The sequence below is a fragment of the Erythrolamprus reginae genome, chromosome 2, assembly GCF_031021105.1.
Source record: "Erythrolamprus reginae isolate rEryReg1 chromosome 2, rEryReg1.hap1, whole genome shotgun sequence".
Classification (NCBI taxonomy): Eukaryota; Metazoa; Chordata; class Lepidosauria; order Squamata; family Dipsadidae; genus Erythrolamprus; species Erythrolamprus reginae.
In genome coordinates this window covers 136,001,663-136,029,213 of record NC_091951.1, presented here as the reverse complement: position 1 = coordinate 136,029,213, position 27,551 = coordinate 136,001,663, and the positions used below count along the sequence as shown (strand labels likewise).

Genomic DNA, 27,551 nt, shown 5'->3' with positions numbered 1-27,551 from the left:
ATAAACATTCTTTAGAAACTCTAACTATAAGCATCCTTTTCTGAAAAGAAGTCTCATAAAGTTCAAAAGAATTTATCTCCTGATCATTGGGTATATGATTGTATTCTTACTAAATTATCATCTATTGATTTAAGAGTCCGCAAATGTGTAGAGTGAACTAAGAACTGGTGCTTACTTTAAAGTCCACCTGTTCCTTTGAGCAATTTTTCACAAAATAACAAGTAACACCAAGTTCTTAATTCACTTAATATATTTGCTTATCTTCTTAATCTAAATCTTCTTAATCTAAAACTTATTAGAAATTAATTCAGTAAACTTTGCTTATTTGGGGCACATGCTGTTCAACATAATAGTTCATTCATAAGCTAGCTACCTTTCTCTCCTCTCTCCCCCTCTCTCTCACACACACCTAAAAATTGGAACAAACTTGGCATCTTGTCATTTTCAGGAAAAACCTATTTACCTACTTAGATGTTTTGTATATAAATTCTAATTGAATATCCTTTTTGAGTTTACCCAGTTACAGAAGCCTCCTTAACTGTCACAAGAGTATTTACTATAGGATGCAGGTTATATTAAAACAGCTGCCAACACAGATCTGTTTATAAATTATAATTAATTTCATTTATTCATAAGTTAACTATTCATAAACTCCATTATGCACACCATACTTTAAAAGGCGAGAGGAAGGGGAGAATTTATGCACAGCCTGTCTGGTGAAGTGGTACCCCTCACACCACACAATCCTTAGATCGGGAGGGTACCAATCATGTTGGCTTTCAAAAGATTTTTTTCTCCAAGGCATTGGGTAAGAATATGGAGTCAGCCCAATATAGGTAAGCTCTGTGTGTGATGGAATTTACGGTGCCTGGTGACCGTATCATGGCTGTTTTTAATATGGTGTTATTTGCTGGGGCTGAACAAATCTTCTTAGAGGTTTATTTATATTGCCTTTGTTGTTTGTTGTTAGCTGCATTCATATGAGTAGCCATATGGGGTGGTCATATAAATTGTCTACTAGCTTAACCTTTCTGGCCATTCAAATGAGGTGGGGATTTCAATTTGGAATAGCAGATGACGCCTGGTCACTCATAAGAGTTTTTGAAAATTCTTCTGAGAAGTATCCTTTAAGAATTTTTTTTTAAAAAGCTTTTCAATAATTTATGTTAATGAATCCTCTGAATTAAACTGCAGCCCAACATTATATTTAAGATGCATTTGGTATATTGCACCAATACTTGACAAACCTAGCAGGTTTCTTTTAAGTTTAACACATGCCTTATTGCCAGTGAAAGGTTCCCTCTTAATCCTTGGTTATAATTTTGCAACACAGCTATTTTAATTGCATTTGGAACGTCAACCCCAACCTCCCCCACCAAACAAACATACAAGCACACACACACATTGAGTCTGTCATCTGCACCTCTATAACTGGTTTGGTTCTGCAACCCAACAAGACCGACAGAGACTTCAGAGGAGAATCTGAACTGCAGAAAAAACAATTGCTGCCAACCTGCCTTCCACTGAGGACCTGTATACTGCACGAGTCAAAAAGAGGGCGGGGAAAATATTTAGGGACCCCACGCATTCTGGACATAAACTGTTTCAACTACTATCCTCAAAATGTCGCTACAGAGCAATGCACTTCAAGACAACTAGACACAAGAACATTTTCCCCAAATGCCATCACTCTGCTAAACAAATAATTCCCTCAACACTGTCAAACTATTTACTAAGTCTGCACTACTATTACTACTAGTTTTTTCTCATCATTCCTATCACCCATTTCCTCCCACTTATGACTGTAACTTGTTGCTTGTATCCTTAAATTTTTTATTAATATTGATTGTTTCCTGATTGCTTATTTGACCCCTGTGACAATCATTAAGTGCTGTACCTCATGATTCTTGACAAATGTACCTTTTCTTTTATGTACACTGAGAGCATAGGCACCAAAGACAAATCCCTTGTGTGTCCAATCACACTTGGCCAATAAAATAATTCTATTCTATTCAAATTAGGTCAGTAAGAAAAATTACACCCCCTCCTTATGCCCAAGGAAGAAAGACCCAGCAAGAGTTTCTCCTTTTTCCATGCCCTGAAATCTTTTGAGACTAAACTAAAACTGATACCTGAAGAATCTGAATATCTCTCTCTCTCTTTGTCTCTGTCTCTGTCTCTTTGTCTCTGTCTCTGTCTCTGTCTCTTTGTCTCTGTCTCTGTCTCTGTCTCTGTCTCTGTCTCTGTCTCTGTCTGTCTGTCTGTCTGTCTGTCTGTCTGTCTGTCTGTCTGTCTGTCTGTCTGTCTGTCTATCTATCTATCTATCTATCTATCTATCTATATATCTATCTATATCTCTCTCCTTCGCCCCCCCACCTCTCTCTTTTCCTTTCGAAAAATCAATTGGGTAGCCTTCAGACGTGAACTGAACCCGCACTGCAGCCGCACGTTAATTTACAAGCGCTTCTACTTTCACCAACCCCTCTCCAGGCGCTCTTGGGGGGGAGATCTGCAGAGAGCCCAGGGTTAACTTTTCTGCAACAGCCCCCCCCTCCCCAATCCCGCGATTCAAACCCAACTGGCTTCTCGGCTTCCCAAGGATCCACACATACATATACACGCACACGGGCACTCAGCGCCCACTTTTGCAGGCTTCGCCTTCTTGCCCCCCACAGAAGCCATCGGTGGGGTTATGAGGAGGACCCGGGGGGCGGGGGGAGAGGCGACGATCGCATCCCTGCCTCGGAGTCCCCCCTTCGATTCCCCGACGTGTTTCGCAGTCGTGACCCGAGCAGGGCAGCCCCGTTTTCGCGGGACGCCTTACCTGGAAGCCGGGCGAGCCGCTGCACGATCCAAAATGGTTTTCTGAATGTCGCCTCGTCGTTCCCTGGTCCGAACGAGCCCCCGATCTCCCGGTTCTGATCCGGAGGACCTGCGTCGCCTGCTGCTACTGCTGCTGCTGGAACCGCGCTCTGCTTTGAAGCAAAGAAACCGAACTGCCGCCACCGCCGCTGCGGCAATATACCAATCCTCCCCCCCACACCTCCGCCCCCCCCCCCGGCGCTCGCTCGCCTGTCCCAATCGCCGCTAGACGCCCGCCCGTCAGCTCTCCGGCAGGTTCCCGAGGCGGTGCCTGGTTGGATAAGGATCAAATACTGTACTTTCTCCGCCGAAGACTTCCCATGCTGGGGCGATGGGCCCGGGGGTCCACGCGCTAACACCCCCCCAAAACCCCCGAGTCTCTATCCTCAGCAGGAGGAACGCCCTTTGCCATTTCAGATGAACTACCGGTAGTAGATGAAGTTATCTAATTCTTTAAAAACTAGTAAGTGGACTTAATCCATCACTGGGACTTCTTGTGGGGATGCGTTCCAAAAGACATCACAGGTGACTCGCCTGGATCTACTGCCTCACTTGAAGTAATCGGGAAAGAAAAAAGTTTTTTTATTGCCTGAGCAATTTAGCTTTCTGATGCTAAAATGGGAGGATCAGCAGAGCCACATGAAATTTACTTATTTATACAGCTATCTGTTATCTATCTATTGGACCAACCTATTTTTTCTTTTGTATACACTGACAGCATATACACCAAAGACAAATTATTTGTGTGTCCAATTGCACTTGTCCAATAAAAAACTACAATTGTATTGTATCAGCAATAGCATTTAGGTTTATATACCACTTCATAGCACTTTTACAGCCCTCTCTAAGCAGTTTACAGAATCAGCTTTTTAAAATTTATTTATTTATTTATTTATTCATTCATTCATTCATTCATTCGATTTGGTTTGGTTTCTATGCCGCCCTTCTCCTGAGACTCAGGGCAGCTTACAACATGTTAGAAATCTAAATAAAATTACATTTTAAAAATCCCCATTGTTAAAAATTAGACAGATTCATCCTGCATTCATTCATTGGGCAGGGCAAGATATCAAAGTATCAGTGGCCCCAAGCCTGCCGGCAGAAGTGAGTCTTTAGAGCTTTACCCCAACAATTGCCCCCAACAATCTGGCTCCTCGTTTCATCCACCTCAGAAGGATGGAAGGCTAAATCAACCTTGAGCCAGTGGCGAGATTTGAACTGCTGAACTACAGCTAGTAGTTAGCTAAAGTAGAAGTGAAGTGCACTGCACCATTTTATATTGTATAGTTATAGTCTTTCTTTCTTTCTTTCTTTCTTTCTTTCTTTCTTTCTTTCTTTCTTTCTTTCTTTCTTTCTGTCGTCATCCTCATTCCCATCCTCATCATTTGTCTTCTATCATTTGTCTGTCTCTCACATCATTCAGTTCTAGGTGTTTTACAATGCAACAGGAGGATCAACAGAGCCACATGAAATTAGTGTACATTTATGCAGCTATTCAGATAGGGAAGTGCTGCGGTTAGCTCTGGCCCAGCTCCTGCCCCAAGGAATGTGCAGATGGATGTGGGGGAAACATCCACATGCCGCAGGCCTGTTTTGCTCCTGATGGAATCTGCAAACGAAGCCTCCTCTGACCAAGGAAGATAGGGAAGAAGGGAGTTTGGCAGACAGCTCGGGAGGAGATCAATCATCTGTATCATCCTTGGATTCTGACCAAGAATTAATGACACATCCACGCATGCGTAGAGTGATGCATAGGAGACAACAACTGAAGGATTATTACAAGAGAAAATTAGGCCACCTGTGGTTGGGTGGGGCTGCTGTAATTAGTGCTACAGATAAAAGTGCAACCTGGTGTTTTAGCCTCATGGCAGTTTATCTGATTCATTGTTTCGTCAAGATCGTGGTTTTTGTGCTGTTCAAGATTGTGTGTGGACTCTCTGGACTTTAGAATTGGACTCAATTTCCCAGTTATTGGGTGAGCAATTGGATTGCATTTAACCTGTGCCTTGTGTGTACCAGAAAATCCCTTTGACATTTAAAAGGGAGCTGTTTCTGTTTTTTCTGTTTATAAAAACTTTTGGGTTTTCCTTTTATCGTGTGATGTGTGTCTTCCTGGACTAATTACCCTGTAATTACGGGCGGTTGAAACACACCGGCAGAACAGGGAAGCACTATTTTAATTTTGTCCATCAGTAGTTTGAAACTTTGAGCCTTCACAGTATGATCCTTAAAGAAAAAACAAAAAACCAACAAGCAGCTTTGAGCCAGCAGGAAATTCTGCCAGACTGGCCTTTTGGTCTGAGCCAGCAGGGAACATAGCACATTGTAATGCAGTTCAGCTACTGGAAATAGGAGATTTGGCTTTATGAATTCCTTTGCGTTCTGACACAGCCATCATCTGACATAGCTCTGTCATGTTTTTAAGTTGCTGATCCAGCTTGAGGGAGGAAAAAAGAGTCACATCTAATATAGTTCAAAGCATCTTGCAAGACGTATAAGTAAGCGGGCTGTTATCCTCAACAGCTTAGCCCCTAATAAAAACGAATCTTTAAGATGATGTGACCGATGCCCTTAGCTCATGTCTTACTTCTACCAAGCTCAGCATAGGCGCCTGGCATTCAGCATTATGTTTCTAATTGCCTGCATGGTAAATGATAATAACTACAGTTCACAGGGCTGAATTTAAAGGAATATACAGTGATACCTTGTCTTACAAACTTAATTGGTTCCAGGAGGAGGTTCTTAAGGTGAAAAGTTTGTAAGACGAAACAATGTTTCCCATAGGAATCAATGGAAAAGCAATTAATGCATGCAAGCCCAAAATTCACCCTTTTTGCCAGCCGAAGCACCCGTTTTTGCGCTGCTGGGATTCCCCTGAGGCTCCCCTCCATGGGAAACCCCACCTCCAGACTTCCGTTGCCAGCAAAGTGCTCATTTTTGCAATGCTGGGATTCCCCCGCAGCATCACAAAAACATGGAAGTCTGGAGGTGGTGTTTCCCATGGAGGGGAGCCTCAGGGAAATCCCAGCAGCGCAAAAACGGGTGCTTCGCTGGCAACGGAAGTCCGGAGGCGGGGCATCCCAGCGGCGGTGGTGGGTTTGTAAGGTGAAAATAGTTTGTAAGAAGAGGCAAAAAAATCTTAAACCCCGGGTTTGTATCTTGAAAAGTTTGTATGACGAGGCGTTTGTAAGACGAGGTATCACTGTAGTACATTTAACAATACAAACAGTAAATTCCATTTAAAGCATCACATTATTTTCATTACCTGCAGTAGAGGTCTAATTTTACTGCTTTGAAGTAAACAGGTTTGAAGACCCTAGTGACTTCATGGATGCTTCTTAGGGCCCCAACATGAAAAAAAAAGCTGCCCCCCCCGGATGTTTATTAGACTACATCCTTGGGCTTTGCTCCAAGTTTCTCATTCAAATGCAATATATATTCTGTACCAGCCCTGCTTAATTTGTCAATATAATGGGAATTTAATGGCATTTAAAAGCCCTCACACTCGCAGCCGTGACACAAAATCTTTGGGTTTGCTAACCTCACTTTCTAATCACGTTCTTTTTAAAATGACCTTTTAAACTATCTTAGGGCTAATAGAGATACTCAAAACAACAAGTTTTGCAAAGACACAAGTTTATAAAATAAACCAAATATAACCACTAAAATTTTAAACAAATGACAAAAAGCTAAATCAGACTTTTATCATCACCATCATCTTCTTCTTTTAATGACCCCATAAACCCACGCAGGGTGGAGTTTGGGCAACTGAATGGAGCTAGCAGAGTGGTTTAATGGCCAGATGCCCTCCCTGTTGCCAATGCAGAGTTTTCATCCACAGATATACATATATCAGTGTTCCCAGAGAGAGAAAAGAAGTGAAGTGCCAGCAGGCCTGGGGGCCATGAATACTACCATCTGCCACGGCTGAATTGTGTCAATAGGTTGGGTGTGTATATTGATTGATTGAATTGTTGTGGGTTTTTAATAGGATTTATTGTTTTATTATTTTAATATGTTTAGTTTTAATATTAATATTTACTTCTTCTGTTATTGTATTGTATTGTATTTTATATTGTTGTAAGCTGCCTTGAGTCCCACAGGATTGGGCGGCATAGAAATTAATAAATATTTATTTATTTGTTTGTTTATTTATTTATTTGTATGCCGCCCCTCTCCGGAGACTTGGAGCAGCTAATATCTGCCTCTACCTGGGATTAAACTCAGATCCTCCTGATTGTGAGGCAAGAGCTCCGCTTTTAGGCCATCACATCACTCCACAAAGATAAATCCGACTTTAATTCAAGAAAATGTTAAATGAATCATTTATAATAACAGACCAAGAAACAGTACCTTTATGGAAATGAAATTGAGATTTTGTAATTTAAGAAATTGGACACTGTAGGGCTGTGTTTCCCAACCTTGGCAACCTGAAGATATCTGGACTTCAACTCCCAGAATTCCCCAGCCAGCATTTGCTGGCTGGGGAATTCTGGGAATTGAACTCCAAATTTCTTCGAGTTGCCAAGGTTGGGAAACACTGCTGTAGGGCACTAAAATTTCCAGGCATAAAAATTAAGAGGGAAAAAAAGGGGGGAGAGAGAGGTAGGGACAGAGGGGCTTCTCTTTTGTCTTGTGGGTGTTTATTACATTACTTTAGAAGCTAAAAAGAGTGGTTGCCTTTGAGACAAACTCAAATCCTGATGACTTACGTGGACACATCCATTTAGTTTTCCTGGCATGATACAAAATGGGTTGCCTTTGCATTTCTGGAGACTTCTGAATTGAGCTTACAGCTCCCGAGGACAGTATCAATATTGAAATTGATCTGAAGAGATTAGACAAGTGGGCTGAAAGTGAACTTTGACAGCAATACAAATTGATGCAAAGTCCTTTATATAAGAGAAAAAATAGGAGAGAATCCCACCCAGTTTACAAGAGTACTTATTAAAGGGATGGTGAATTTGTAATTAGTGTAATAAATCACAAGGTATATATGGTCTCCCTCCCTCCCTCCCTCACTGTTTTGCACCAAACCAAGATACAAATGTGTCCTATCAGAACACTTTTTTTTTGCTGCTAAATAAGGAATTTTCTTTGGTCCCTTAACTCACATGAGAATATCTGAAGTGTCTTTAACTGGATCAGGTTGAAAGTAATCCCAGCGACCAGTTAGGTCCCACAGAGTTGGCCTTCTCCGGATCCCGTCGACTAAACAATGTCGTCTGGTGGGACCCAGGGGAAGAGCCTTCTCTGTGGTGGCTCTGACCCTCTGGAACCAGCTCCCCCCTGAGATTAGAACTGCCCCCACCCTCCTTGCCTTTCGCAAACTTCTTAAAACCCACCTCTGCCGTCAGGCATGGGGGAACTGAGACATCTCCCCGGGTCCTATATAATTTATGAATGGTATGTTTGTGTGTGTGTCTTGTTTTTTAAAATAAGGGGTTTTTAGAGACTTTTAATATTGGATTTGTGATACATTGTTTTTTGTTATTGTTGTGAGCCGCCCCGAATCTGCGGAGAGGGGCGGCATACAAATCTAATAAACAAACAAACAACAAACAAACAAACAAATAAATGTTTCCGTCCCTGAGCCGATATGCAATGGCAAAGGCTAACTGGTTATGCTTTAGTTGACAGGGTTCACATAAATTATGATATTCAGTGTTCAGATTCATGTAACAAAGCCAAAACTGAACAAACCCTTTGATATTCATCCATCGTATTCGAAGAGGACCTTGACATCTCAACAGGCTGTGAGCTGTCCAAAATGTGTCCGCAGGTGGCTGGAAAGACTTATAAAGGCATGAAATGTTCTGCCACATGTTGGGCAGATGTTTGGGCACCATTGTCACAGCATTTGCAGCCCTGGCTTTGCAGAGTGCTCACTTCTCTTCTACTATGAATGTTCTTCTGGCCTCTGATGTCTGGCAGCCTTGGTGGATCAGCATGTGCCATGTTGGTCGATCTTGTGCCAGGGTTTGCCAGGAGGTGGTGTCAATATCGAGGGACTTGAAGCAGGCTTTCAAAAAAAAAAAGGCTTTCAACTTTATAGTACTAGGGAAGACAGTGGTTCTGCCTACTATCATGAGCTATGGTTTGTTTAATAACGGATTAAACCATAACAAATAGTATCTAGATGTGGTTTGAATTGATCTTTCCAAAACTTTTGGCTGCGTCAATCAAGCTAATTGTGGCTTGTTATACTACTATTAAACCACGGGTTAGCAAGATGTATGACTCCTATCCCATATTTAGCCATCAAATAATATCATCTTCTTCTGATGATAATGCAGATATATGTAGAATAACTAGTCTTACATGAGATTAGGTGGGTGCAATGCCTAAGGCCAAGTTCATAAAATAAGACAAGCTATTGTAAGTTGTTTGAGTTCACATAATATTTATTTATTTATATTTATTTATTTATTTTGTCCAATACAAATTGAAAGTTAAAGATAATAAAAACATGTAGTAATAAATATCAGGGAAAGGATAGAAGAAAAGATATGAGAGTAGAATACGTCAATGAAGAATAGAGGAAAAGATATATGAAAGAAAGAAAAGATATATCAAATATAGGAGGGGCAATTGGACAGGGGACGGAAGGCACACTAGTGCACTTATGCATATTTAAACCAAAATCAAGAAATTAGTGTGTGAATAGAATCAGCTTTGGTTTGTTCATTAAGTAAAATACATTTATTTATTGAATTATTTACCATTCCTTCAGAAGCTCAAGATGGCAAATTTAGTGCATTCTTTTCTTATTTGTCCCCACAAGTAAAAACACCATGAAAATGGTGGTGGGACAGTGCTGTGGAAGAGAAAGATTAAAGAATTATTACAGTATCCAAAAGTCCCCAACATAGTTCAATAGCTGAGGGAAATATTTTTGCTTCGAGCCTGACACTTTAACCACTCCACCATATTCCCTCAGTGTCCCACACCATCTGTGATCTGAGTCACATAAGCTTTTAAGATATAATTTGTTTTGCTTATTTTCATTTACCATATTATGTGACCTTAGCCCATTGATGTGTGAGCTGAAAATTTAACAGGCTATGTAAACCCAACAAATTTGCTTTATGTAGCAAACCACAGTTCACCCAATTATGACTTAGTATAGTATGAGAATTATATTATTTTATGCAGATAATAAAGATAAAAACATTATTAATATTTTATTCTTTTCTATAAAAAGTTTTTCCCCTCCCCCTTGTGAGAATGAATTATTGTAAATGGATTTCAACCCAAACTGTGGTAAGGTCAAAATATCATTTATATTGCACATGTAATTAGCCCAGAGGGCCAAGTAAATTAGGAGTTCCTTTAAAGCACTGTTTCCCAACCTTGGCAACTTGAAGGTATCTGGACTTCAACTCCCAGAATTCCCCAGCCAGCATTCGCTGGCTGGGGAATTCTGGGAGTTGAAGTCCAAATATCTTCAAGTTGCTAAGGTTAGGAAACATTACTTTAAACAACAACTTACTGTACCTCACGTCAACATTATTTCCTTTACTTCAGAATTTTAAATTTATGCATATGTGCTGGCATATTTAATCATCTTAACACTTTCAAAACTATTAGGAACATTAGTTTTGAACAACACTGAAGGCTGTGAAAACATTTACTGATACCTCACATCCTGGACACAAACTGCTACAACTCCCACCTTCAAAATGGTACTATAGAGCACTGCACACCAGAACAACTAGATGCAAGCAGTTTTTTTCTCCAAACACCATCACTCTTCTAAACAAATATCAAATTATTTACTAAGTCTGCACTACCATTAATTTTCTTATTGTTCCCATCACCCATCTCCTCCTACTAATGACTGAATAACTGTAACTTTGTTGCTTGTATCCTTAAAATTTATATTAACTGGTTCCTAATATGATTTCATTGCTTATTTGTACCTGGACTATCATTAAGTGTTGTATCTTAGATTCTTGACGAAGCTTTCTTTTATGCACAGTGAGAGTACTAGTGGGTCCCTCCCGGAACGGTAAAGACACTGCACTATAGTAAAAGTTGAGCTGTGTGTGCAGATTCAGGTGTCTTGTGTGTGTGTGGGTGCTGGCATGTTTTTGCTTCTACACATGCGCAGGAAGGAAAATCTCATAAGGGGACGCGTGCGTGAGATTTTGGCTTTTTTTTTTTGCTTCTGTATGCGTGGAAGCAAATAAACCACCTAAATTTCACACACGCAATCACAAATTTTGTTTCCTTTGCATGCGCAGAAGCAAAAACATGATAGGATATACACGCTTGCGATATACATGCAAGACACCCAAAGCTGCGCTCGCAGTGCACTGGTAACAGCAATAGGAACAATTCACCCTTGACTGAGAGCATATGCACCAAGACAAATTCATTGTGTGTCCAATCACACTTGGCCAATAAAATTCTATTGTATGTCTAAGGAACTTGGGCTCTCTGATGACGTATATTTTCATTGGAAAGGGTGTCTACTTTTTAAAGTTAAGAAACTTTGCACTGTTATTCCCTTAAAAGCCAGGTTTAATCTTATCTTTGTTTCCAGAAATACATGGGCTGGATCATATAATGCAATAAGATATTGTCCAATTTAACTAGAGTTTCTTGAAATTTGATGGCTACCACAATGAAATGGATTCAAACATTTTAATCTAAAATCAAATGATGTCATAGCTTAGTATGGCGGAATAAATATCCCCTAGTGCAGTGATGGCGAATCTATGGCATGGGTGCCACAGGTGGCACGTGGAGCCATATCTGCTGGCACGTGAGCTGTTGCCCTAGCTTGTGCGTGTGCCGGCAAGCTGATTTTTGGCTCACACAGAGGCTCTGGGAGGGATTTTTTTGGCTTCCTGAGAGCCTCTGGGGGGATGGGGAGGGTATTTTTACCCTCTCCCGGCTCCAGGGAAGACTTTGGATTCTGGGGAGGGTGAAACACGAGCCCACTGGACCCACCAGAAGTTGGAAAACAGTCCATTTCTGGCCTCCAGAGGGCCTCCGGGAGGTGAGGGAAGCTGTTTTTGCCCTCCCCGGGCATTGAATTATGGGTGTGGGCACTCGTGCATGTGCGATAGCATGCACCCACACTCTTTTGGAACCCGAGGGAAAAAAGGTTCACCATCACTGCGCTAGTGGCAAATAGATGTATAAACCATGTGGCCTATAAAGGGAAGAATTCAGTCAAAAATTGTGTATGTGTATATATGCCACGTGTTGCAATGATCAACAATTTATTTTATCAATCTATCACTCACAGGAAAAGGACATTTTGTGTACTTTTGGGTCTACTGCAGATGGCGAACACTTTTAATTGGAACAAGACAGATATTGGACAGCTGGTACTTACAATGAAAAACACACACATTCCTTTAAGAATCTTCCAAAAATCAACAGGAGTAGGAAGTCGTACTGGTAGTAACTGAGACACAAAGATGAACCAAGAATTGCATGCACAGTCAGCAGAGGGCTGTAGAAGACAGGAGACCAACTGAAGCTATATTGCTCTGCAAAGCCTTGAAATGTTTGTGCAGGCTTGTCACCATTTCAAAGTTAAAAAAGGGGGAGGCCAAAAAGAACGACAAGGATGACTAAGAGTTAGCTCATGAAACACAAGAAATGCAATTAAAGACTGTGCATTTTGCAGGAAAAAAATAGGCGACATGACAGCAGTTTCAAATAGGTAAAGAAAAGGGAACAAATTGTTTACTTGAAGAAATTGAGTGAACTGCCAAGATTTGCAGCCCAGTATCAGATCATTTACTTTGTGATAGAGGAGTTAAACAAACTTCTTCTTCTGTATGCTATGTTACAATATAAGAATCAATTACTGATGTAGTCTTAAGGTGCTATGCAGTACATTTATGTATGCATTTATTCAATTGCAACTCTCTGCATCTTCAATGCATTTCCTCCAATGGCAACTGTACAGATGACAATTGTCCTAAAAGGATATCGAATCATGTCTCTTTTGAAAAGGCTTAAAGAAGCTTAGGGCAGTTTCTAGGTCATTCTAAAGCTGTAAGATCGACTCAGCAGGCCTCTGTATGCACCGACTCCACCACCGCCTATAAATTTGGGTAGCTCCGCATAGTGTTATGGGTAAATGCAGCACACTGCCTTTTGTCTACCTGGAGGAAGACAAGAAGCACAACTTTTAATGAAGTATTGCTTTATTCTGTTTTTATTTGGCAATTACACATTTCTATTTCAACATCTCTAGGGTGCAAAATAATATTTATGTTTCCATTCTCCTTTCATTCGCACAACAGCAATGCATGCAACTTCGTACCTTAATAAAACCCAGATACTTTCATAATACAGTGTGGTTTTTAATTTGGTTATCCCCAATTCTAGGCTGCCCCTTTAAACATTACATCTATTGACTTTTAAAAGCAAGGACAAGCAGCTTCTCTAGTTACGCTTTCTCATGAACTTAGGTATCAGGCTTATAAACAATGTTTAGTTAAAGCATGCAGTAGTTTGTTTGCTTTGACTTAATAATCTTTCTGTCTAAAACTTTGGTTCATGTTACTTTTTAGGATCTAATATCCTTCCAAGATCTATATAAGCAAACCCCAGTTTCCCTCCTCTCACAGGTGTGTGCATGGGGGGCCACGTTCATTGAGAAAGTATAAAATATTATTAAGGCTGACGACTTCACAGGGACATCTATCAGTCTGCTTGGCAACAAAGTAAAAATCATTCGCTGCCACCTTCTTTCAGAATTATTTTTAAAGTTCCCAAAGCTATAGCACTGAGATTTTCTGATGGTCTCTCATCTAAACAGTAGCCAGAGTTGATCCTGATTAGCCAAAGTCAACTAAGTGCAGCCACCTGCTTTGACCTGATAAATTAGGGCTGACCTATGAGAGGAAGACTCTGAGTGGCCTTGTAAAAACATTCCTTATATTAAACTTGCTTTTCAATCAGGTGGTGCAACACACCCAAATATTTATTTATTTATTCTATTTTTATGCCGCTCTTCTCCTTAGACTCAGGGAGGCTTACAACATGTGTTAGCAATAGCACTTTTTAACAGAATCAGCATGTTGCCCCCATAATCCAGGTCCTCATTTTACCCACCTTGGAAGGATGGAAGGCTGAGTCAACCTTGAGCCGGTGATGAGATTTGAACTGCTGACCTAGAGATCTACATACAGTCAGCTTCAGTGGCCTGCAGTACTGCACTCTACCCACTGCGCCACCCCGCCACCCTAACCCATCAAATGTTTGATGTGGACAGTGCACAGACTGTTGTTTTATCTGAGTACCACTAGTGAAGCTATTCTTAAAGTAAAAAAGTAGATCTACATGCAAAGTAGCCGGAAATAATTCCAACAGAATTATTCTCAGCCAATTAGTAACAGCACTTAGCTTTATATACCGCTTTACAGTGCTTTTACAGCCCTCTCTAAGCGGTTTACAGAGTTAGCCTATTGCCCCCCAAAATCTGGATCCTCATTTTACCGATCTCGGAAGGCTGAGTCAACCTTGCGCCAGTGAGAATCAAACTGCTGGAATTGCAGTCAGCTGAAGCAGCTAAAAAAGGTAAGAGAAGACGGATTGTGAAGATTCTACAAGCAGATGATTGCAGGGAGAAAAACACTCTGCATAGGATCAGAAGTACAAAATCCAGTAGAGGAAACTTCAGGGAAATAAAAAAAAGAGAACAAAAAAAAAAGTAATCTCAGTCTCTCACTTCAGAATAGAATACAATAGAATAGAATAAAAAAGAATACAATTCTTTTTTACTTCCTTAAGACACAACTTTATTTATGCGTTTTAAAATTTCTAGCTGATTAATTTTCTTTTTAAAAAAAATCTTTATTAATTATTAACATTAAAAAGAGAACAGAACAAATACAGTACAGAACAAAAACTAAAGACAAAAACAAAACAAACATAAATTTGTCAACCTACTTGTTGGCATTGCAACTACAGCTTTCTATTATTTTCTATATTCATTTATAAGAATCTTAGCCGTGTCAATTTCACACTTACGTCCAATATTTTTAAAAAGGAATAATAAAGAGTAACAAGATTGCTAAAGAATAATATATTTGAATGTAATATGAATATTTAGAATTTTAAATATTTTTTTGGTTAACCCAATTATAATTTTGAATTTAACCATGGCTTAATATAAACTGCAACCCCCCCCCCTTTTTACTGGTGCCAGTGTTGCATATAAATTACCCAATTTTGAATTCTCTAATAATTGTTGTCCTTTTTTAATGTGTTTCTTGAATACAAATTATGTCAAGATTTTGCTTCATTAATTTATGATAAACTTTATTCCTTTTTTTGTAGCATTAAAGCCATTTATATTTATTGAAAGCAATCTTATTTCTTCCATTACTGTTTACCTTTCCTTTTTACTTTTGTTCCTTTATTGGCCAAGTGTGATTGGGCACACAAGGAATTTGTCTTTGGTGCATATGATCTCAGTGTATTTTTGTGGCTTAGCAGTCATCGTAATAATGACCATTTCTTATTTACTATTTATTTTGCCAAGTACGTATTGATATTATACAAAGAAATAACACTGTTCATATACATAATATTGGTACTAATAAGAGAAACTTAGGGTAGAGACGGTAGGCACGCTGGTGCACTTACGCACACCCCTTTACTGACCTCTTAGGAATCAGTGAGGTCAAGTTACTTATCGATCCATTGGCTGCCTCATTAAGCTTAATATAGACTGCAACCACATAAACAAACCAGCATAAAAGCACTCCAACTACAGTACAAAAAAAAAATAGGAAAGCCTTTGCTTTCCGCTCGTTTCTAACATCCCGCCTCGTCTGCAGCCATTGGTCCTTCCCATGATTGGCATGGAACGTCACCATTGTCTTCTTGGTCCCGAGATGCTTGACTTGGAGCCTTCGGCGCCGCCCGGCTATTTTCGTACTCATTGGCTTGGGCCGGAAAACGGAAGTGGCGTGTTTGCGGGAGACCAAGTTGCCGGAAGAAGTTCGAAAGAAGTCAGGTCGGCGGGGCGAGCGGGAGGGGGTGTAGGTGGGTATTGGAGGTTGAGCGGCCTGCTTTGTGGGCGTGGGGTTGGAGCTACCGCGGAGGGAAAAAGTTAAGAGACCTGGTAGAGGGATAGGGATAGGGCGGTGGTGTGTCCCAGTCTGGTTTGGAAAAGCCTGTGACCCAGAGCAGCTTGCCAGATATTTCGATGTTTTTAGGGATCGTACTTTCCTTCCAGACTGGCATTGGGAAATGCAGGGGGAGGAGGGGAGGGTTCCCCTTTTGAGAATGTCCAGGACATTTAATATTCTGTGCATCGAGTTGCACTATGAAAAACAGGACTAGAGGGTTGGTTTTTCAAGTCACATGGGGGGTTTGGTTTTTGTTTTTATATTTCGGTTAAGAGAGGTTGGATCAGCTGGCAAAGGTGCTGCATTTCTGATGCCCATTCTGTGCACTTTAGGTCGAGCTTGTTACTTAGAAATGGACATTACTGGAATCAGATGAGACAGTTGCATATTTATTTATTACGGATTCAGATGAGAGAGCAGCATATTGATTTGTTTTTTCAAGTACCTATTGGTGGTATACAAAGATATAATAATGTTTATGTACATGATGCTAGTAAGAGAGAAACATTAGGAGAGGGGGCTGGAAGGCACAGGGGCTAAATTGGGGTTAAACTCTTTGGGGCAGGGAAACCTTGGACGGAATATGTTAAATAAATAATTCATTAGTGAAGGCCACTCTTTAAATGATAAAACTGCGACATTTTAAAATCCCTGGTATCCCTCCAATACTATACATTAAAGAACATGGTTGAAAAGGTCTTGCACGAGACAGCAGAAAACTAATGGCATTTAGAGCAGTGGGTTGATCCAGCCATGATCTGACTGAAATCAACTTGCTTGGCAGTGATTAATTAAAGCATGATCTCCAGAATTATCTATTTTCTGATTTTGCACCATGTAATTTAATAATGTACTTAATTACAGTATAGTTGTGATTGCATAGGCTTTGCTAAATGGGGATAGGTGTGATCCAGTGTGTTGAAAATAAAACTATATAATTTAATACTTTTCTTGAAAATAGTTGCAGTTGGTGATAATTTCCCATAAGGTACACAGAGGTAAAACTGAGTTAATTTGTTCTTTGATTAACATTTTGCCAATTGATATTGAGTAATAATAGAGCCACAAGTAATATAATTATACTTTTTTTCAATATTGAAATATGTATAGATCATTTTATCATTTCACCTGTCCTCAAATTATGCCTTGAAATAGGTAAATATTCTTATAGGGTTTTCTAGAACTAGATGAAACAAAAACAGATGGTAAATATATTTTTAGGCACGAATATCAGTTTTTACAAAATTCTCCATCTCTATTTTTTTTAAAAAGAAATTCTGTCTTTCTTTAAGGATACTGAAAAAACTACAGCCTGTTGTAATTTCTTTGTCATGCATTGCAGGTTCAGCATGGAGTCTGAAGATGCTGTTGCTCCTGAAAAATTGATTGAGGATTTGAATCTCTCCGAAAAACAGAGCAGCCCTGCACAACGTGCATATATCCCCAGAGACGTTAAAGAAGGTGTAAGTCAGTTGTCTGACTCTGGTAGAGAGGATGATGATCTCTTCCATGACTGCAAAGACTCTCTTGAATCAAGAGTGGTGGAAGAGAATCACAACAGCGAAACAGATTCTTTAGAAAATGAGGTGGATCTAGATGAAAAAGAATTGCTGGAACTGGAAAAAAACATGTCAGAGGAAGAAAAAGAGGTATGTTTTATAAAGATTCAAATGTTTTTTAAAAAAATATATAGTAAATAGCTGTTTACTATTACTGTGACTTTTACATAGTCTGTGGAGAGAGGCGGCATACAAATCAAATAAATAAATAAATAAATATATTTTTGCTTGGAAATAACTGCAGTTTGCAACAAAAAAAATTCTGTGTTTCTATTTGGAATGCTAATATGCAGGCTGTTAAACATTCCTTGTTCAGTCCAAATTTTCTTTCAAAATGAGTTCCTATTAGTGCTTGCAGCCTATCTTCATATTTATTCAGAAGTATTCCCACAGAACTGCATGGAATCTGCTTCCTAGTTAATTTGCAAAGCCATTAAAGTTGTAGTCTGTTAGTAAATATTTTAATATGTGGCATTTTGGGAATAAATACTGGACCAGCACTATGTTGTCTCCTGTCCTTTCCTGGTTCATACAGTACCTAATATGTTTTTCTGATCCTGTTATGCAAGCTATTTCATTATTTTCTCATAAGTTTAAGTGTCCTGTGTCATGGTTTTTTCCTTATCACAATCTTGATTAGTTTTGCTTTCCTTCTGTTTCAGTTCCATACATTACATTTTGCTTGTCATTCTCTAAATCTGAAATGGGCGGTGTGTGCATCTTCCAAAGAGCTGGATGCAGTCTTTGTTTTTCTTGGATTTTGAGTGTAAAAAATCCAACTCTCATGGACTTTTAAAAATGAGCTGGAGGAAATTGTAGCTGTGGTTGGTTTCATTGTATTGTCCCATTGTAAAGAGGACTGCTCTTGAAGTGAGAATAGCTTGATTAACAAGAAGTGCTAACCATGATACTTTCAAGCAATATCATATGTTTGGAGCTTAATTTTCTAGATTCAGGGTTTTTAAAAGCTTTGTTCAGCTTTAGGAATATAAATATTTAAGCATTTTGTTACAGTATGTTTCTCATTTAACAGAAGCAGCAATATTTTTGCCCTACAGCTTTAAATTCCCATGCTGATAGATTGTTTTTGTTTGATGGACTCTAGTTTCTAAAAAGAATCAAAGCATAGATGCATTGTTTAAAGTTCCTGCCTGCAGATAGAAATGAACTACTTGTGTGCAGAACCTAATTTTCCATGTGAGGAAAAAGGATGTGTGATTCAGCAAAAGATGTACCGAAGCTTGGAATTTTCCATTTAAGCTTTCCAAGTCAGCTTACAAGTTAACGTATATCTGAAGAGGCTAAAGGCACAGATGAAATATGTATACAATTAAAAAAAAAATCTTATAGAGATTTGTTGTGTCTTATCTTTTTGATTACTTACCGAGAAACTACACAAATGTAACCTGACTGTTGAATCTGCTATTTCCTGAACTGATAATCCCCATCTTTCTTCCTTCTAGATGTGTTAGCTATGCTATGTGGGAATGATATGAATCGTAGTCTAGGGGGTTTGAAATAGAAGATTATTATGGGATTTATTCAGTTTGTATTAATTTTGAATATCAAAAATGGGGGGGGTGGCATGCATAGTACCGTATTACTGAACAAAACTCCATTTTTTTACTCTTTGAATAATTCATTGACTCTTAAATTTTGACCCTCTCAATATGAACTTTTAGCTTAATTTTCATTAATTGGATACTGTATTGTTTGGGGGTGGAATTAAATATTTAGTTATTAAGCTTCTAAAAGGAAACATACAGTAGATACAGCTTGCATTATCGATATAGTTTGCAACATTCTGTTAATTTAATTTACTTTACTTTATTGTATTTCTATGCTGCCCAACTCCTGAAGGACTCTGGGCGTCTTACAACAGGATATAGAAAATACATTTTAAAACATAATAAAAGATTTTTAAAATCAGTAAAAAAACAAATACCTACATATCATTCAGGCCCCTTAATACAGTTCCTCATGTTGTGGTGACCACGCAACCATAAGTGTAGCGGCAATTCTCCCAACAGAGCTTTAAGCTGATTGGCAGAAAGATCAGAGGGACACCCTCACTGTAAACATCTGATTGGTCGGATTGTAAAAATATGTTCCAAGGCGCCAGAATAGAAGTTTTAGTTCCTAACACCAATGGAAATTTGTCCTTTCCCATGGTCTTAGGCAACCCCTGTGAAACAATCATTCGACCCCCAAAGGGGTCCTGATCCACAGGTTGAGAACCACTGGTCTAGGGGGACACCCAAATTGTGGACCTGTTCTGAGGGGGACAATTCCCCCCTCCCCCCAGCCAAGGATAGACAGTCGATATAGTCTTTAGGAAGCAGTAATACAGCTACTCCGTCTTGATTGAAGAGCTTGTTCTCCCCGAAGGAGAGGACTGGCACCAGCGCTGCTCGTGATGAGGATGAAATTGTAAACCAGATTTTTTCTCTTTCTTTGGCTGCTGCTCAGTGCCAGAAACTTGATACAAGCAAGCCAAGTTGGAAGGCTTTGATGAGGAAGCTGCCCCAACTTCTGAAAGCAAGCCTTGTGGGGGTTCTGGGGTTTTTGGTCTGGCTGTGCAAACCCCTCCCCCCCCCAATTTTCCCCGCAGTGCCTTTCCACAAGACCCTGAGCTACACTAAGCGGTAGCGGCTGGTGGGTGGGCGGCTCCCCTCCCCTCGTCAAGTACATTAATATTAAAGTGCATTAATATTAACGTACTTGGAAATTCAAATGCAGAAATGTGGGAATTCAATACAATTGAATGTGTTTGAGGCAGTCCAATTATTAAAATTAAAGCCAGCCAAACTATTTGATGTTACAGATGATTATCAATATTTTGATTGCAGTGTTAGATGTGGGTTATCTTAGCTGTGCTCTATTAAAACAGGACCCGAGGTATCTATTGCTTACCTCCATGGTACAGGATAGACTGTTGCCTTGAAACCACTTGAGTTCTTGTGATGTCATAACACGCGATCAAGGAAACAGATTTGAGACAGAGCCAAAATTATGAAGGACTGAAGTCAAGCAATCATGGATGTAAGCAGAAAAGGACCATGGGACGACTGTGTACTAGAGCAGTGATTTTCAACCTTTTTTGAGCCTCGGCACATTTTTTACATTTACAAAACCATGGGGCACATTAAGGGGCGGGGGGGGGGGGGGGAGGGGGCTAAAAAAAGTTTGGACAAAAAAATTATCTCTCTTCCTCCCTTTCGCTCTATTTCTCCCTCTTTCTCTCCCTCTTTTTTATCTCTCTCCATCCCTCTTTCTTTCTCTCTTCCTTCTTTCCTCTTTTTTGCTCTTTCTCTCTTCCTCCCTACTTCCCTCTATGTCTTTCTCTCTCTCTCTTTCTCTTGCTTTCTTTCTCTCTTGTTCTCTTTCTCTTGTTTTCTTTCTTTCTCTCTTGCTTTCTTTCTCTCTCTTGCTTCCTTTCTCTCTTGTTTTCTTTCTCTCTCTCTTGCTCTTTCTTTCTCTTTCTTTCTCTTGTTCTCTTTCTCTCTCTGAGCTTTGCGGCACACCTGACCATGTCTCGCGGCACACTAGTGTGCCACGGCACACTGGTTGAAAAACACTGTACTAGAGGGAAATTGGGGTAGAGAGTGTGTTTAGTTTAATTAGAACTAAGCTGTGAAGAGAGAAGGGATTAGGAAGGGAAAGGGAGAATTGAGAAGCTAGGTTTTGTGAAAAGCTGAGAAAGCTACATACTCTGGGGACTGTACAACTTCCAGTCTTCAAACATCTTTTCCAGTCCAGCTATTGATTAAGTGGTAGTTTCATAAATTATTCATGTACTTTTTATCAAGCGTTGGACACTGAAAAGTACGTGGTAGCAAATATTTTATTTATTTATTTATTCAATTTTTATGCCGCCCTTCTCCTTAGACTCAGGGCGGCTTACAACATGTTAGCAATAGCACTTCTTAACAGAGACAGACTATTGTGACGGTCTTGTGATGTGATAGGACTGAATCAATTACTTAAAAGGGAAGACCCCCAAGACCAACCCCTCTTTGATGAGGGAAGTAACGATTCTGCGTGCTAACTCTAGACTTATAGTCCGAAAACCGTGTGCCACGGCTTGCCCTAGATCAGAGTGGGCCTTGGAGGATAGCTCCGCCCATGAGAAAGGGCGTATCAATGTATACCAACGCCCCTTCTTCAGTGGGCGGAGCTATCCTCCAATAGATTGGGACATACCAAAGTTAAGGATTCTCTATGGGTGGGATACTAACACTTGTTTTTCTACAAACGTTGATTGACTCTAATTCAGAGAGCTAAAAGTGAGATAGAAAAACGAACAGTTGTTTTTAAAAACTCTTCGTGTATATGTATAAAGTCATATTTTAGGTTGTGGCTAGATTTTGGGGTTAAGGGCTGGAGTTGCGATACTAAAACCACAGGATAGGATGTCCTAGGGCTTGTGTCTGTTACCCATTCTTTTTAGTTTTCTACATGAGAGAGATGAAAGAGATAATCCAATAGAAATAGGGATTGTGATTGTATTGCTTTGAATTGAAATGGAATTGAAGTGTAATTGGACACACAAGGAATTATTCTTTAATGCATATGCTCTCAGTGTACATAAAAGTTTATGCAGTATTAATATGCCAATGATATTCAGTTACACATTTCTACCCCTGGTTAGCCAAGCAACACTATCTCAGTGCTGGCCCACTGCCTGGGGGCTTTAAGGGCTTAAATGAGCTAGCCAAGGGCACCATAGTTTTTATTTTATGGTTTTGATTCTTTTGTTATTTTTACTGTTTATTGCTGCTTATAAAGTCTTATTTATAAATATTTATAAAGTCTTACAAAATAAAAGTGCTTGTCATATGAGCAGTAGTATCGACTCTCTACAAAATTATCTATCTGCAGGCTTGGGAACTAGCCTGAATTGTGTCTGGACAATTTGTATTATTAGATACCAGTTCCTTCTTAATTTTTTTAAAAAAATAGTATGGTTATAGTTTGACTTTAGGTATTACGAGAAAATTATTCATTTCCAGAATTTTAAGGAGTGAAATCTGGTAGTACCGCTTCGGAGAGTCTATCTCAATTTTTGAAGTTTTCTTCCTATGCTTTTTAAAAAATAACCATAAAACCAGGGAGGTAAAATATTAGTAAAAAACTTGGAGATGTTTGCTATATGTGATGGAAAACTGATTTTAATTTCAGACACTGCTATCAAACATTATTGAATTAATTCGAACATTTCTCTTGTAGAAAAGAAGAAATGAAAGCACAACATTAAAAGAAGAAGGAAATAAACAGTTTAAAAATGGAGGTAAGCAAATGGCTTATGATAATATTTAAACTTCTGTTAGTGTTTGAGCCTCCAAATGCTGCCTAAAGACAGATTGTAAGGCATGCAGAATAATCCTTCCAGAATAACTATCCCAGTCAGTATGGCCCGGATTAATAAGAATGCAACAGATCTGGACATCTGGTAATACAAGACTTAATAATTAATGCAACATAGTAATCAAGGAAATCCTCAAATAATTTGTCTAGTTTTAGTTTTAGCTAACTATCTTTGGGCTATATAGAATTGTTTCTTAAGGTTCTGTAAGCTAAGGACGTCGCAATGAATATCTCCGGGACCGCCTTCTGCCGCATGAATCCCAGCAACCGGTTAGGTCCCACAAAGTTGGCCTTCTCCAGGTCCCGTCGACTAAGCAATGTCTTTTGGCGGGACCCAGGAGAAGAGCCTTCTCTGTGGCGGCCCCGACCCTCTGGAACCAGCTCCCCCCAGATATTAGAGTTGCCCCCACCCTCGTTGCCTTTCGCAAGCTCCTTAAAACCCACCTCTGTCGTCAGGCATGGGGGAATTGAAATTTCACTTCCCCCTAGGCTTATAGAATTTATACATGGTATGCTTGTATGTATGAGTGGTTCTTTAAATTGGGGGTTTTTAGATTATGTTTAATATTAGATTTGTTTACATTGTCTTTTTATTGTTGTTAGCCGTCCCAAGTCTTCGGAGAGGGGTGGCATACAAATCTAATAAATAAATAAATAAATAAATAAATAAATGCAATTTTATAATGTATGAGTGGACTTCTGTTTGTGCAGCATGCTTTATCTGTTTCAAACTTGCCACAGTAATCCAGAGCAGATTTTGGCTCTGGAGGTGGGAAGCGACCGAGGATGATAATTTTCTTCTTCTTCTGTTGATGAAAACTTTTCTATTTTGGAAAAAAGCTGCAAGGTTACTTGCATTTAGATGGTAGGATTTTTAGATTCAATGAGAGTCACATCCTGGTAGAGATAAACATGAGTCACTTGCCTGCTGTTAATGCTTACAGGTTTCCTGGGCATAATCTTTCAGTGATGATTCCAATTTTTCCTCTTTAAATGGTTGAAAAACAGCCCATGTCTGCTTCCTTTGTGCATCAGACTTACCCAACCTGAGCTTGAGTTGAATGGCAACTTGCTATAACTGAGGTGATCTTGGAGAGAAAGCGTATTCTTATTGGATTTTCTCCCAGTTGTTTTGCCCAGTCTAGGTAGTCCTTGACTTACAACCATAAATGGGACTGGACTTGCTGCTGCTAAGCAATGTCATAAAGTGAGACAGCATGGGGCTGCATCAATTAGTGATTGTTGCCGTTGCTAACCAAGAATCATGGGTTGCTAAGTGAGTGCCCATCCCAATCCAAACCATTCTGGGCTTGGATCTTCCCAGCCTCAAGCTTAAGTAAGATAAGGGACTGCCTCCAGCTCCTCCAAGCTGCCTCTCTGACACCCATCTCTGCCTCTTGGTTGATGCAAACCTTCTGCGAGCTTCTGCAACCCTTGCCTGCCCCAGCAACAAGATGGCACTAAGCTGCAGTGCTCAGGAAGCCCCAGCAAACCTCAGCAAGTGTTCATTTGTACAATTGCCACCTTTCCCAGCTGCCCACACTGACCTTGTGTCCAGCTATGGTGGCTGATAGGGCCTCACTGCCTTTGCTGTCTTTGAAGGAGGAGCGTGTGGGCATTTCTGATGCACGTTCCTCAGCGTACATTGAAAGCTGCTGGTTGCTGTTGGGCTGCCTTCTTCCTCCCGCAAAAGTACCCTCCAGGGGCACGTCTGGTGCACACTCTGCAGTGCGTGGTGGAAGCTGCTGGCCATTTGTGAGGTTTTCTCCGTCCTCCTGCAAAATGTTCCCCAGGAGGATGCAGAGGGTGCCCCTGGGGAGTTTTGTAGGAGTGCTTTACAAAAGGCAACTGTTAGGAGGAGAAAGAAGAAAGCCTCATGAATGATCATCATTTTCCAACACGCTCTGCGGAGTGTGAGAAAAACAAATTTATTGTTCATTTATTGATTTGGAGAGTGTGTAAGATAAATAGGCTTGAACTGTGGAACGCTTCCACCAATAATGCAGCTGAGGCTTGGTTGCTGAATATTATAGGCGGAAGCAAAACACACAGAATAAATGTTTGTCAAATAGTTTCAGGAGGGAGCTAAAATTAATGTTTTTATGTATTTAGGGATGAATAAGGAATGCTTTTGAGAACAATGAGCTGTGTTGGCTGGGAATACATTTTTGTATATCGACAACGCTGAATTGTTGGCTAAGAACCCAACTTCTTTTGTAGCAAACGTTGGATTGATTCTATGACTCTAGAGTAAAATATAGTCCTCAAAAAGAATGTATGAAAAAGCAAGTTATCTTCCTGATAAGTAAAATTGGATGAAAAAAATGGCTAATTGTACATAAATGGTAGAAAATGAGAGCAACTTTCATACATTGATACACGTCTTGCTAAAGGAAGGTTAATGGATGGGGAAATGTTCAAATGATGGTAGGCAATGGATAGCAGGTTGCCTGTTGTAAGAAATCAACATTTGCCAAGGGAAGCAAGAGTTGGGTATGTCAGGAAAATGCACAGAATGCATTGGGGACTGGATACTGAAAAACTGATAAAGAAAAAGAGTGTCAAGCATTAATGGTGTGAATGAATGTGATGGTGAACCTTTTTTGGTTTGCGTGCCGAAAGGGTGTGTGTTTGTGCATGTATTCACACCCATTCCTTCCCCTCCATGCATCTACATCCCCCACACATGGCCAAAATCCCCTGCCTCTTGTGCATGCTCACAGGCCTCATTGAAGTCAGGGATGGTGAAAAAAATGGGCAGAAATCTGGGAAGTTTGAAAAAACTGACTTTCGGGTTGCCCGTTGTGCTGATTTTCGCAGTCAGGAGGCTTCAGGGTATCTTTTTCCAAACTTCCGGTTTGCTCATTGGGCTGTTTTTCACACTGTGGGGCTTCAGAGAAGCTTCCCTGAAGTCTATTGAGTGCGAAACAGCCTTCCCCAAGGTTGAAAATCAGCTGGCCAGCACGTGTATGTGCACTGGAGCTGACATAGGGCAAGGCCTGGCATGCCCTCCGATATGGCTCCATGTGCCATCACTCTGTTAGGTGTTTTGATTTTACAGAAAGAATTAATAAAATTAAATAATGAACGGCTCAAGAACAAAAAATTGCAGTTAAATGCAGTTAATAAGATCTTGGAAAAAAAAAACAAAAGTGGGAAATTTAAACAATAAAAAGCAATGGGTAGCACAGTATGTGGACATAAAAAATGACAGGTATAGTGAATGGTGTTGGATTTTGTTGGATTTCTTTTTTTCCCCTTTGCCTTGGGTTTATTTCTTTGATTTACTCTTTCTTACTCTTTTCCTGTACCTACTTGCTTGCCCCCTTCCCTATAATGTGTGTATTTGGGGGGGGGGAGTGAAGGAGAGAAAGAGAAAGACCAGCAAAGCTAGTCTGAAATAGAAAACCAAGGAAATAGAGTACCTGATGGTTTCAAATTGTTCACATCCTATTTTCGTTCTTGAGTGGTGTGATTTTGGTTATATAAGAATTGGCCTTTTAAAAATGAATCTGTTACTATGGTTGCCCACAACCCCCCCCCCCCCGCCCCCCAGTCTTGGTACCTTTTAAAATTTGTGCTCGGTATGATTATGAGAATAATAGACTCTCTTGAAGAAAGTCTACCATATTTATGTGGTTGCTAGGAGTCAAAAGTGACTTAGTGGCGTATAATCAATCACAATAATAACCGTGAACCATCTTTGAGAGCAGTGGTTGTCACAGTGTTGTCTGGGACCGAAAAAAATCAAATAAGGGTTTTAACATTTCTCAGTTTTAATTTCTGATACAATACATATTAATACAGTGGTACCTCGGTTTTCGAACGCTTCCCTTCTCGTACATTTTGGATATCGAACAAAATTTTTTGCAAAAATTTGCTTCAGTATCCAAACAAAAATTCGGATACCGAACAGCCAGAGAAAATTTTGTTCATTATCTGAAATGTAATCCCGGCAGCTTCAGGGCGCTGAGGAGCTCTCTAAGAGCTCCAAGCTGCAGGAAAGGTGGGGGCTGCTGCAATCCCGGCAGCTTTGGGGGCTCCTTTCCTCATTGCTTTGTTTTATTACCTGTAAGGAGCTTCAAAAACTTTTTTCCTGTGGCTGCAACAGCGGCGATTTCCCTTTCAGTAGCAAGAGCGCCGGGAACGTCACGTGATGAAGGGAAGCCGGCGGAGCCATCTCAGCATTTGCTTCCGCTCCAGCACTTCCCTTCATTATGTGACTTCCCGGCGCTCTTGCTACTGGAAGGGAAATCGCCGCTATTGCAGCCACAGGAAAAAAGTTTTTGAAGCTCCTTACAGGTAATAAAACAAAGCAATGAGGAAAGGAGCCCCCCAAAGCTGCCATCCCGGCAGCTTCAGGGCGCTGAGGAGCTCTCTAAGAGCTCCAAGCTGCAGGAAAGGTGGGGGCTGCTGCAATCCCGGCAGCCCCCACCTTTCCTGCAGCTTGGAGTACCGAATTTATTTATCCCATTGGAAATAAAGAAAATAGATTTAATTGGTTCCCAGCGAGTTAACAGGGGCTGGGAACCAATTAAATCTATTTCCATTATTTCCTATGGGATAAATAAATTTGGTACTCGACCAAATCGGTTCTCGACCACACTTCTGGAACGAATTGTGGTCGAGTACCGAGGTGCCACTGTAGATATAA

The 27,551-nt window shown here is 40.1% G+C and overlaps 1 protein-coding gene across 4 annotated transcripts in view; it reads left to right on the top strand.

The window, feature by feature from the left end:
• The first annotated feature begins 15,682 nt into the window (after nt 1-15,682).
• TTC1 (tetratricopeptide repeat domain 1) overlaps nt 15,683-27,551 on the top strand; it is a 28,320-nt gene continuing 16,451 nt past the window's right edge. Inside the window, exons 1-4 of one of the 4 annotated variants that reach the window (XM_070739494.1) lie at nt 15,876-15,951; nt 16,933-16,969; nt 17,314-17,620; nt 22,760-22,820. In XM_070739494.1, coding sequence (XP_070595595.1) covers nt 17,321-17,620; nt 22,760-22,820 — 361 coding nt within the window. In that variant the 5' untranslated portion in view covers nt 15,876-15,951; nt 16,933-16,969; nt 17,314-17,320. Of the gene's footprint in view, nt 15,952-16,932; nt 16,970-17,313; nt 17,621-22,759; nt 22,821-27,551 lie in introns of all 4 variants that reach the window. The other 3 variants (XM_070739492.1, XM_070739493.1, XM_070739495.1) reach the window with 3 other exon arrangements.